Source organism: Corapipo altera, unplaced genomic scaffold, assembly GCF_003945725.1.
Source record: "Corapipo altera isolate COAL_440 unplaced genomic scaffold, ASM394572v1 0, whole genome shotgun sequence".
Lineage (NCBI taxonomy): Eukaryota > Metazoa > Chordata > Aves > Passeriformes > Pipridae > Corapipo > Corapipo altera.
Genome location: NW_020884872.1, coordinates 87,665,832 through 87,679,095, shown reverse-complemented (window position 1 = coordinate 87,679,095; position 13,264 = coordinate 87,665,832). Strand labels below are relative to the sequence as shown.

At 46.6% G+C, this 13,264-nt stretch overlaps 1 protein-coding gene across 2 annotated transcripts; it reads right to left on the bottom strand.

The window, feature by feature from the left end:
- KCTD14 (potassium channel tetramerization domain containing 14) lies at positions 1-9,409 on the bottom strand. 2 transcript variants are annotated; one of them, XM_027667112.1, is made up of 2 exons: positions 7,916-9,409; positions 1-1,777 (listed from the first exon to the last, which is right to left on the bottom strand). In XM_027667112.1, the coding sequence occupies exons 1-2, from the start codon at positions 7,928-7,930 to the stop codon at positions 1,106-1,108; spliced, it is 687 nt and encodes a 228-aa protein (XP_027522913.1). In that variant the 5' UTR covers positions 7,931-9,409; the 3' UTR covers positions 1-1,105. The 2 variants fall into 2 exon arrangements, with proteins under 2 accessions (XP_027522913.1, XP_027522825.1); XM_027667024.1 differs by lacking the exon at positions 7,916-9,409 and adding an exon at positions 4,382-4,908.
- Between the last annotated feature and the right edge of the window lie 3,855 nt (positions 9,410-13,264).

The following is a 13,264-nucleotide window of genomic DNA, read 5'->3' as shown; positions in this document are numbered from 1 at the left end:
AGTTATTTATTTAACATCTCAGGGACCATCCTATGATTCTATGATTATTGTCCTTAACTGGAAGAAATCCATCTTCTAAGAAGTGAAGGAAATACAATCATTATCAAATTAGCCATTATGATTTTCAGAGTGATTAAAACCAAGACATATCCAGTATAAAAATAAACTTTCAAATTCTAAGATTTTTAAAACACAATTTAGGACCCAACTTGTGTTCTATAAAAAAAGAGAATTTTCAGGCTACTGCTTCAGTAACACTTCCTTCCCATCAAATCAGGGTGGATTTTCCCAATTCTTCCAGAAGGATATATATTTAGAAATAGTATAATAATAATAATAATAATAATAATAATAATAATAATAATAATGAATGTCATAAGAAAAAATTAAAATTGGGTGGCCTGAGAGATGAGTACATGTCCTTAGATTATAAACTTCTCATATAAGTGATGGTATTTTTGCCTTTTGTTGATCCTGGAACTGAGGTTCTCTATCTTTCCTTCAGAATAAATAATAATTAGTGGTAATAAATACATCAATTAGAGAGCAGGCTGTCTACTGAAGGAATAAGAAGAGATCATAGACACTGAATCCTTCTTTTTAACCCAGGTTCTGGTGTGGAAAGCAGGGAGAAGAAGAGCTTCTGCCTTCTCATTAAGAAGCCAAATTTAATTTGAACATGTGTTGATGTCACTATTTCCATCAGGATTTTCACGTGTGACCTGTTCCCATTTGCACCAAGAGACCAACTCTACATATCCATGAGACACATTTGGGATTATTCATTTCTCTCAGGTTGAGTGAGGTTGGTTCGATCCACAGATCCATCTCTCTGAATTTAACGAATAGTCAGCAACACTGAAAGAGTGAAATTCTTCCTTTTCCTGGTACTTTTTAAATCCCCTAGAAAGCTATCCCCTAAAGCCCAAGAAAATAGTAACTGTTAAGTGCTTAATTTAATTTGGCAAACAGCCAAAGGATATCCTTTCATTGACCCATGCATTTCTTCCTGTCTCTCTGGTAGTTTATGGCTTAGTCTCTATGGCCCAGGCCAATTTGTTTTAATAATTGCTTCCTTCCATTCCCCACCAATGATGGCATTTTGCTACCACCAGGTGAACAGGAACTTGTAGAAGAAGTCATGTGATTTGAAGCGAAAACCTTTTTCAGCAATGTGGGGCTGAAAGGATACTTTATACCCTTTGGCTTCAACATCCATTTGAATGCAGTCCAGAAGATCAGAAATACTTGGTGCAGCCTTCCAGGGGCCAAATTTCACCACAGACTTTTTATCCATGTCCAAACTGTTCAGGGCATCCTGACACCTGGCCGCGTCCTCCTCAGTTCTGACCACACATACGATGACGCTGGACCGGCGGGATGCAACCGCTTCCGCCCTTGCAATGCGGATCATCAGCTCAATGTTCTCACTATAGTTGGGCACACGAGCCAGAAACTGCTTCCTTGCCACAAGCTCCCCAAAGATCTGTGGGGAGTCCTCTAGCTGCTTGATTAGAGGTTCTATGTCATAGAACAATGCCTCCTTGTAGACATCCTGGATGCATTGGGTGGGCACTTGGTTACTGCGCAGGTACTCCAGGATGTATTTGAAGTAGGTGCCTGGCCTGTCAATGAAGAACCTCCCTTCAGAGTCAGTCCTGAGTTTGGGCTGGCCAGTGAACATCTCTGCCAGCTTGGATCCAGGGTGTTTCTTTAAGGTGCTCAGTGTTGTCGTGTACATCTCCCCACCAACATTTAATTCCACGATTGGTGACAACTGCAAGTATCACAAAGGGACAAAAAGCCATGTGCATTACTAGTCTGAGGCCATCAGCATGGGAGTTGGAATGATTGTGTGAAAAGCGGTATGAGCTCCCATCTCTTGGGGATCAGATGGGAGCATCCACCCCATTTATTATTAAAAGCAGATGCAGGATGCTTATACAGCCCTTGCAACCAGAGCAGCAGAGACTTGGACATTTCTAAATGGATAAGTCTTTGCCACATCTTGGGACGTAGGAAAATGTTGTTTTCCCAAGGGGGAAGAGGGAAAAGAAGTACCCTGCCCAGGGAAGCTGTGAGTGACTACAGGATTCAACACTGATCTCCTAAGTCCCACACAAGCATTGTCCCTGTGGGCCATTGTCCTTACAGCAAGAGCAATATGTGAGCCCTCATCCTCCCCGTGTGCAGAGGAACAGGGATAGAACCCAAAGTTGTGCCACTTCATTCTTACCACCTAAGCTGTTTTTTTCTCTTCAAAGGAGGAACTAAAGCTACAAACACTAAAAACTAAAGTTACAAATGCTGAAAAAAATCCAGCACATCAGAGGTGCTGGACAGAAGCTGTTTAGCAAAGCACCTAAAAAATATATGATAGCTTTAGCTAGGAAGTAAAGGAAATAATTCATGAAACTGACGTGGATTTAAGAGGGAAGAATGTAAAGTTTGTGAATTTGTTTGGATTTTTTTTTCTCCCTATGCATTAACACCATTTTCTGAATTGGAGGAGGTCTGAAGGCCTGGAAAGCTGGACCTAGTGTCTAGTCTGACCTTCCTGACAGTTCAGTGGTGAAGAATTTTAATAGTCTCCCTTTGCACTTGGTCATTTCACATAATTCTCAGCAGATGAAAAGAAGAGGGAAGAAAGAAGGCAGCTCTTTTTCCCCCCACCCTCACTGCTGTAATGCAAGTCACAAGCCTGGCCAGGGCCACACCTGCCATTGGGAAGGCGTGAGTCAATAAACAACCCTATTTTCCAGGAGCTCACCTGCGCTTTCTTGGATCCGATCATGCAAGGATCTGCCTCAGTGCTGCTAGTCACATGCCTCAAGTGAAGTGTGTACTTAAGTGCTTAGCTGGATCCCACAGGTACAAACCCATGGGGTGACGTGAGCTCATCTCACAGCTCATGTCAAGAGAAGGGGGGGCTCCTGCTGCCCTCTTCTGTTTCTGTCCTTGTACCTACCTATGTGCTTCTGTTCCTCATCTCGTGCCAGCTCTGCTTCTCTTTCATCTTAGTGAGCTGGATTGGCTCACAGACGATTTAGCAAGTAACAGAGCTGACAAAAGGAAGGAACTAGGAACAGATAACCTGGTGCAGGGGGAAACCTTCCCTTTGAACAGCAGCAAACTCCAAGATTTAGCAGAAATTTGCTCACAGCCTAAGCAACCTAGAGAAGCAATAGAAGATTGAGGCCAAAGACCCAGCTGGAATATTGCTTTGGACTAGTTTGGTGGCTTTGTCTCAAGGGCAATCATTTACCTGGGGGTCAATGACTAATATTGTTCTGTCTGAGACTGTCTTGTGATTACCATGCGCTGAAGAACACAGCCCAAAGCTGTTTCTGTAGCAAAGTCTGTCATTAGGAGATTTGCCATTAGTCCAAGTGATACTAACAGCTCTTCCCAGCAGGGATCATTTGACAGAAGGGTCTCATGCTTTTGAGCCTTTACTCCTTTTTCAGATGGCAGGTTGGTTTTTTCATGCTGTTTGTCACTAATACAAATGGATAACATGTTCTTCATTAATACAGTAGCCCGACTAACTTTATGTTCACATAATTAATGGTTTTGACCTGGCACCAAACTGGTTCCCAGCAGGCTGGGAGAGATGGCACCAGCTGATTTCCAGTTCTGTAACCAGCCAGCAAGGTGACTCTTAGGAAAGTCATTCCCCTATTTTTGCCCAGTTTATTAATCTGTAAAACAGTTACCTCCCTGGGGAAAGTTTTATAGCCTACACCTGAAAAGCTCAGCACAAGAAGGTTGGGTTTTTAAAGGCAGAGAGGTCTGAAGGAGAGACTGTATAACTATAGCAGAGAAGACAAACTGGTTAGCAACAGACTGAGGGCAGAGGAGAGGAAAAAGAAATCATCTCATCAATGATTGCTGACTAGTAATATTCTGCTTGTCTGAGATTGCCACTAATTCTCTTAATAGGTAGAAAAACTACTGCTCCCACCTGATGATTCTGCATGTTAACAACACAGGACAGCTTTTGCATCATTAGAGACTCTTAAGAATTGTTGAAAACCCCCAAACCCACAGCAGACCTTTATTTAGGGATCTGACCAATTAAAGTTCCTATTAATTGAATTCCACTTCTTGTTTAAGGAGAAGAAGAACCAATCTGGTTGTTTGCTTTGCCAGACCTTGTATACCTGTGAGGGACTTGTTTGCTTACTTCTGTAAGCAAACAAGTGCGAAGATGCCAGAGTCAGACACAGCTGTTTAACTAGGATCTTCTTAGTCATACATCTGGCAAATCCTGGTGTCTTCAGGATAACAGGTGGGGGAAAAAAACACTCAAATGTAGCCCAAAGAGGGTGCTTTGATCCCGCATGAAGAGATTGTGCCCTTAAGCCTGTACCTTACTCACCGTATGCAAGCTGCCAGTGACCTGCTTCCCAAGGGGCTTGTGCTCTGACGAAATACTCATCTTCCCCAGGAGCTGAGGGCTCAGCTGTTTGGGAAAACCTGCTGCTCAGTGCTAGGGTCCTACCCTACACGCAGGGTGTCTCCCAGCTGTGCTCCAAGCCTCTTTCACTTGGTCTTTCTCTGTTGGGTCAGCTTTTCCACACTCCCAACCCAGCTGCTGCCCCGCAGGCTCCAGTTAGCTCTGGCCACAGCCCTGGTACTAGTTGCAGGTGTAGGGAGAGGGGAGGGAACAGCTTGAAAGCGGAAGTATTTGCTCATTAGTTTTCTGGCAGCCAGCAAGGTGCAGGGTGGACTTGGGCTGGCTGCCAGTGCACACCTCCTGCAATGCTATCGGTGTGGTGACTAAGTGCCAAACAATCCATTCCAAACAAGGAGCCCCACAATGTGTGCCTGTGTGTCTGCCTCTGCCTCGACAACTGGTTGTCTCAAACCTGGCATTTCCCAGTAAACATTTTTGCAGCTTTTTATCCTCCATGAGCTGCTATTTATCCCAAACCATTTCATTGATCCCATTTGTCATTCCCATTGACGACAGATCAGGGTGTCTACAACCTGTCCAAGGTGGTGGCATTTTCTTTCTCACCCATACAGTCACTGGGCACTGAGTAATTTTGGCAAGGTAAATAAAACCAAACTGAAATCTCTACTTGAGCCTGAACTATTCTTTTCAACTGGTCATAAATATTTGATTATTATCTTTGCATGACAGTGTTTTCTAATATCCTATGTCTACCAAATATAGAATGTGAACAGCACCGTAGATTTAGTGATAATGAAACTATTTGTTACAACATCAAAACACTCACAAGGATGTACTGCAAGTGGGCTTGTAAATGCTTAAAGGGGGGCATATAAAAAAGAGGGAGAATGACTTTTTACTTGGGTAGAAAATGACAGGACAAGGAGGAGCAGTTTTAAACTAAAAGAGGAGTGATTTAGATCAGATGTAAAAAGAAATTCTTTACTGTGAGGGTGATGAGATACTGGGCCAGGTTGCCAGGAGAAGCTGTGGTTGCCCCATACCTGGAAGTGTTCAAGGCCAGATTGGATGGGGCTTTGAGCAACCTGGTCTAGTGGAAGGTGTTCCTGCCCATGGCAGGGAGGTTTGGAACTAGATGATCTTTAAGGTTCCTTCCCAGCCCAACCCATTCTGTGATTCTATGATGAATCTATGTCTTTGTTAATTTATCAAATGCAGAGTATCAAATCAGAGTGAGCCTAAATAACCTCTCCAGAATTAGACCACAGGCCTTCAGAATCTCCTTTGTTTTATTCTAGGTGTTTCCAAGTGCACTGGTGCTTTCAAGTTTGTCTTCAGGCCACTCATCACTTCTGTGTCTTTACTTCATTATGGTGGTATAGATGTAACTTAATGTTTGTAATGAGAGACAACATCTTTTATTAGATCAGCTGACACAGATGGATAAAACCATCCAGGCGTTAGGGCACATGAGCCATTCTCAGGACTGTTTCTTAGGTCTGTCAGGTTCTGTTTCACCTTGCTTGGGTTTTTTTCAATTTTTTTTTTTTCAGTTTCTGTTGGTCTAATAAAAGGTGTTACCTCCTCTACCAACCTTGCCTCACTGTCTTTCATTTCAAGCTGCTTCTTGGTACCAGCAACAAAAGGGAAAATCTCAGACAAATAGAGTGCTTCCTAAAAATCTTCCAGGGGGAGATATTATTCATGAAAATCAACAGTGTGATATACAAGGAAATAATTGGCACAAAATCTTCATCGTGCTCATGGACACCAGCTTTGTTGTTTTGAGTTCTCCTGGAATTTTGCTGGGTCTGTATCCTCCCAGAAGACAGCATTAAGGTGAGCAGGAGGTTGAGGAACGGAGAAAAAAGAGTTAGAATTTGCACTGATTCACTCACCTTGAGAATAAAGTCTGTCCTCACCAAGGGCTCCAGCAAAGCTGGACCCAGACTCTTTTCAATGTTTTGTGCATTTGGGTGAACCTGCCATTGAACCCAAATCCTAAGGAATCCCCAGTAATAACCTATGTCTGAGGTATCTTGGCTGCTTTGAATAGAAAGGTTTGAATTTTCCATTTGCCAGACCAGCAGAAGTGATAGTACTGGATCCACTAATGAGGTCTGCTTGGGAGCCCAGGTTTTGTGACTTGTAATAAATTTTAAAAAATCAATTGGAATCAATTGGCTTATGGAAAAGAGGGAGAGCTGGAAGATCCACATGTTCTGGGCCTTTGATTCCGGCAAATCCTATTCTTCAGGCTGGTTAATGTAGGTGCTTCAGAAAATATCCTGACAGAGTTCACGTCCATCACATCTTTGATGATGGAGGTCATAACCTTTCCTTCTGCAGCTACAGAACTGGATAGACAGGTGGACCCTCACCTCTCTCCTCACTCAAACTTTTCACTAGGGAAGGGTAAAGAGCAGGAAATTAGTTTACTTTGTTCAAAAGCTCATCTGAAAGGTTTCCCCAAATCAGAATCAAGGGTGGCTAATGGCATTTGAGGCCAAACCTTCAATGCTACTACAGAGATCCTTAGCACTTCAGTGAAAGAATATTTGTTAGCTGATGTCCACAACTCTTTTCTACAGCTAGACCAACCATGGCTTGTCCTTCAGTGTGATGAACATGCTGGTCCGGTCTCCCCGCTCTTTTGCTCCTTTTTTATAACTTGGCCACTTTTTCTGGCACATTATGGGACAAAGAATGTCCCATAAAGTCTGTAAAGTGTTTTGACTAGAAGTTACTATGTATGTGAAAAGTCTGACTTTTACTATTTAATCCCACCAACTGGATGACTTGCTTTAAGATGACATTTTTCAGTCCTGCTTTACAAATTACCCACTGCTGGATTTTTTCCCCCCTTTTCATGAAGGATATGATTTAAGTTACCAAGTTTGTAAAATTGTATAAATTGTGCATAACATAATTTTATAAATCTGTAGATAACAATGAGCTGGAACATCTCTATGCTGGTACATACATTTACTCAGAGGGTAATGAGGCACCAGCACAGGTTGCCCAGAGAAGTTGTGGCTTGGGTAGTAGGTTGGATATCAGGAGAAGGTTTTTCGCCCAGAGGGTGGCTGAGCACTGGAACAGGCTCCCCAGGGAAGTGGTCATGGCACCAATCCTGTCTGAGTTCAAGAAGTGTTTGGATAATGGTCTCAGGCACATGGAGTGATTTTTTGGGTTGTTCTGTGTAGGATCACAAGTTGGACTCGTTGATTCTTGTGGGTCCCTTCAAACTTAGGATATTCTACGATTCCTGAAAACTGCTGGGTTGCTCTGGTGACCTGTGGCCAGCCTGCACAATTTGTGAAAATTTTACTGTAAAGCAAAACCATCAGCAGTTTGATTTAGATCTGCTCAGGAATTGCAGCTGGGCTGGTGACTGCAGTTCAGGAGCCACTCCTAAATCAAACACCATGTTCTGTACAAACACTGTAGACATTCCTACCTGAGGCCTTCCAGACTTTTATCAGCTCCACCCACCTTCTCAGAATGCATGGTTGATGGCTTGTATCTGAGATCTGAGCTGGCTTTGGACAGGCCCTAGGACACCATCAGAAGCCAAGGAAACAAAATGTCTGCTGGCCAACTAAGTGTGTGCTCCATCTCCAATGAATGAATGGGGGGAGGCACCCCTGGGATACAGATTTAACCATTCATATTGCCATTTGTTAAAACAACCCAACAAGACCATCAGTGCCCACATTCCCAAGAAACTAAATTATTCTCCTTATACTCATATTCATTGACTTCTTTCCCATGTTTATATCATGTTCAGCTTAGCTCGCAGGGCATTTCCCGATGTTCACACTCTTTCAGAAATGCCTTATTCTCTTTGGGGAAATTTTCTCTGTTATTTTCTGTGCAATTAGATCTTCACTAAAATAAAAGCAAGGGATGGAGTTCCTACTTTTCTCATTCTTTACAGTGCTGTGGACTTTCAGTTGCTGCTCAGCAATCAGAGCCCCACTAAAGGGGTTAACATGAACATGAACAGGTGATCAAGGCATGGAGCTGCTTCCAGGAGATCAGAGGAAACAGGCTACCATCTGCAGAACATCTGTTAATTTTAGATGGAGACTTTTAGAGCTGATGAGTCTCTCATTTCAGTATGAAGGATGTTATTTCACTCGTGATATGGCAGATTCAGAGAGTATGTTAGCAACACGCAACAACAACTGGAGCCTGCAGCACAGGACATGGTCACAACCATCCTCTCACCATAGATCCTCAGAGATCTCCATTTTTTTAATCAAAAGTGGAAGGTTGCTGGAGGACCAGTGTTTGTTCAGCCAAAGCAGTGCTATTTCAAGACTTGAATTTGTTTTAAAATGTCCTGAACAGGCAAGGGAACACCTCCCTCTAGTGTCCAGCTCGGCAGAACTTCCCAAGGGTGGTGTCTGGGAGAGGAGTCACCTGGAGGTGGGACCCAGTCTGTACTGAAGGCTCCAACTTGCCTGTGAAGAGCTTGGAGCTCCTGCCCACCCACCCAGCGAGGGCTTTGCCCCTGGTCTCCCCACAGCTCACAGGGACTGAAGATGAGCAAAACCCTGCCTTCCCACTTACCCCAGCTGAGCATCCCCACCTCCTCCTCTACTCCTGGCTCCAGAGTGTGTCATGGACAAGCAGGGAGAAGGCAGAATTGGACCCTGGGTTTTTCTGGGGCCAATGAGGATTGAGACAGACTGTCCACAGGACTGTGTGTAGTGAAGATGGTGCTGGGTATGAGGAGCTGGATGAGTATAGGCCAAGGGAAGGGATGTGCAGTCACTGATTGTACTGGGAAGATGAGAAGTTGGGGATCCAGGAGAGAAGAGGATGTTAGGGAAGGGAATGAAGGATGCTGGGGAGCAGGTTGGGATCCCAGCACAGAGCACAGGGTGGTGGCAGGATTACACCTAGGTTTTACAAGGTGTGAGAAACAGAGGGCTGGGGGAACATCCATCCCGAGGCAAATACAAGTCCCACTCTCTGACAGAGAAACCCAGCTCACCTCCCTGCACTGCACCCTGGCCTTGGTGGCCAAGGTCCTGTCACCCTCATGGGCTGGGGGACAGTAGCTATACAGAAGTGACAGCTGGTAGGAAACACAGGACACATGTGCACAAGGCTTTGCATTTCATTTACATTATCAGAGAGACCAGTTGCGGGGGGGCAGGATTAGGCACACACAGAAAAAGGCATCTCTTCAAAGTTACAGCTGCCTTCCACAAACCAACAACACAAAACACTCATTTCCGCTCTGCAGAAATCCCCCTGGGACAGGAGTGAAATGAAGCAGCAGGCTTGCCGGCAGGATCAGCCACAGGACGAATCGGATGGTACGGGCAGTGCTCGGCGGGTAGACGGCCAAGCTCTGTGCTCCTCACAAAAGGCGTTCCTTAGTGGGACCTGGCACAGGAGAAAAAGTGCCACTGGGCTGCAGACAACAGATCGCCCTGTGGGGATAATGCACATGGTTTGGTCATGATGTCCTCATTCCTGGCTGTGTTTCCTCCTAAGCAAGGGTTAACACTGTAAAGTCCTGTTAATGTCCTCTGTTGTTGCTGTCACCTTTCTACACTCTCCATTTCACTACAAGGATCTTGGCCATAGCCCTGTCTCTGATGGAGCACAAGGATGTCTACCCAAGGGGTCTCAGGGATGAAAGTCCCACCAGCATGGAGAATGGGTTTGCTTTTTCGGCTGGGATAAGATTGAAGTGTCTAAGCTGTTTGCAGATGCTGTATCAAAATTAGATATTTGGAGACCTGAAAGTGCCAAATTCCTCCCAAAAAACAACTCTGTTACATTTTCAATTAGAGAAAAAAGAGAAACAGATGGAGCAACAGTGCCTGGCAGCTCCTGCAGTCCAGAGTTCAGGGTCCACCAATCACACATCCCTTTTGTCCCTGGGACCTTTTGTGTTTGCCCAGAAGCAGCAAGATATTGCCTATGCTGTAAACTGGGGAGTCTTGGGAACAATGTGGAGCTCACAGAGTGGCCTTTGTTCAGTGGCGCATTTCGCATTAGTGGGCAGTTGAGAAAGACAAATCCAGGAGAATGTATCTGTTGACAGTGAAGTGCAGACTCAGAACTCCTGGGATTTGGGGATGTGATGCAAACATTGAAAAGCCACACAGCTGACGGGGCATAAGGAAGAGTATGTTACCCCTCAGCCAGCTCCTCCTTGGCAATCTGTGTCCCCAAGCTCTTACCTCAGAGGCAGGGAGTGCGGGCTCAAGAGCTGGACTGATCTTCACTGAGGTTGATCTGCTCCAGGATCTGGCTGTACCTCCGGGTAAGGGCGTTGGTGTTTTTGGTGAGGTCTGTCAGAACTTGCTGCAAGCCGTTGACATGATGGGAGAGGCGCTCCTCCAGATTGCTGTCTGCACCCTCATCTAAAGCTTTTTCAGCATCAGTGCCAGTCGGGCTCTGGTCGTTGACGGAGGCCAGGCCTTTCTCCACCATGGGCTTGATGGCCTTGAGCAGCTGGTAGCGCTCATAGAGGTCTGTGTGGCTGCCTGCAGCCGGGGCCGCCCCCTCCTCTTGCGGGAAGACCCCTCGGAGCAAGCTGGGGAACATCACCTCCTGCTCCATCTTCTGGGTGGCTGAGAAGTACTGCTCCATGGCCCCTCTCCTACAGCTCTGACAGCGCTGCTCTGGGCTCTTCTCAGGGTGCCTCCTGCTCCCCGTCCCCGATGGGGGCTTTTTATGCAGTGCCGGGGCACATCCCTCCTCTGCTGTCCAATGCTGTCCTCCCCTGCCAGCCCCATCCAGGCTGGATGGCTGCAGGGACAGGCTTGGCTCCACCCCAGCTGGGACTTGGCTACACTGTGTCCCTGGTTCTGTGCAATCTCTCCTGGCCCAGCCTCCCCGTGGCCTTCACCCAAGTTGGCCAGGGGTCCCACTGCATCCCCATGCTGTGACCAGGACAGTGAGAAGAGGAGGTGCCTGGGGTCTCTCATATACTGTCTCATCCTTTCCTGTAACCACTATCCTTGCCACTCCTGGAGGCCTGGGACAGTGAGTCCAGCACCTTCCCCCAGTGCAGGCAGGCTTTAGGCAAAGCTGCCTTGATTTGAACAGTTCTGAGGAGGGGGGAAGGAGAAAAAGTGATGGGTTTATCCAGAGAGGGGGAGTTCCCTATGTGCCCTGCCTGGCAATCCAACTTCTTCAGGGCTGGTCTGGGCATCTCACCCAGCCCAACCATGGCATCTGGCCTTGAGAACAACCCCTGCTAAAAGAGGAAGGTGATAATGAACAGGTGATACTTGTCTGAAGGGTATTTTCCCCAAACTGGTTATTTAAGGAGTAATATGACCATCAGGATTAAATGGTGACCAGAGAATGAGAAAAAAGACTTAAAATTGAGAGGATGTCAGCCAGAGGAGAAGCATGAAAGTTCCAAGTGTGAGGGAAGGTCCTTGGACAAGAGTCAAAGCCTGTTGAACCCAATCCAAAGCAGCCGTGCTGGTATCCCAGACTCCAAGCAGGCCTGGCAGAGCATCCTCCCTGTTGGAGGATGTGAGCAGCCTGCAGCCAGCTCCTGAGCAGGGACAGGACCAGAGTCAGCGCTGAAGAGGCTGGAAGACACCTCTGGAGCTGATCTGCTCCAAACACTACTAAAGCAGGGTCAGCGACTGGAGAGGTTGGAAATCAGATATCTCTGAGGATGGAGACTCTGCCATCTCTCTGGGCAGCCTGTGACAATGTTTATTATCTTCAGTTTTAGGAACAAAAAGAAGTTTTCCTCACATTTAGATGGGATGTCCTGTGTTTTGGTTTGTACCCTTTACCATCCTGTCACTGGACACCACTGGGAACAACCTGGCTCCATCTTCTCTGGCTGCATCTTCTCCACCTTCATCATAAACACTGACTGGATCCCCCTGAGCCTTCTCTTATCCAGTCTGAACACTCCTAGCTGTCTCAGCCTTTCATGTGGAATATGGTCCAGCTCCTCTATCGCTTTTACGACCATTCACTGGACCTCCTCCAGTACATCCGTGTCTCTCTTGTACGGAGAGCCCAGAACTGGACACAACACTTCCAGGTGAGGCCTCACCAGGGCTGAGCAGAAGGGAAGGATCCCCTCCCTCCACTGTCTTTCCCCTGAGGACACCTTGCTGGCTCACAGCCAACTCAGCTGACAGCAGAGCCAGACCTGGGGGGCCCAAGTGTGAATTTGTGAGGTTCTTTCCTCCAGCATCTCCCTGAGCAGGCAATAGGCAGCAGCAGGAGGTACAGCCGAGACCAGAGCACCCCAAATTGAAAGGCAGGGGTGTGCAGATGGGAAACCTGCCCTGCGGGAGGGGTGGGGATGCTGGCAGCCCCCTATCCATGGGGGTGGGTAGTTGTGTGATTAGGACTTCTTGGGCCTGGTTAGAGAAGGGAATTTGGGGTTTCTTGTTCTTTTGACATTTTGGGTCAAAGCTGTACTTTCTCTCTTGTCTTCCTGACACTGAGCCTCTGTGCCCAGGTCACTGCTCTCTGCTGGCTTTGATGCCCCTTAACAGATTTAAAGGAAGTGCTGCCATCCTGATTTGCTTCAATGATATGAACAGAAAACATATTTCCCCGTGGTGGATGGCAACAGTGCGGGTGCCCCGGGAGCCTGCCCAGGGCAGCGCAGAGCCAGCACCCCCGGCCAGGCCAGAGACGACCTGATCTGCCCCGTCTGCAAAGGTCCCGCTGGGACCAGCGCTGGGTTTTTCCAGGACAAAGACCTTTCCTGTGACCATCTAACATCTCTTATCAGCTGTGGCCAGCAGGGGTGTTCAGCAGCAGCAGGGCATCGTGAGGGCTTGACGCATCCCTGGAGCAGTGTGACGCAATGCCCTGCAATCCCAG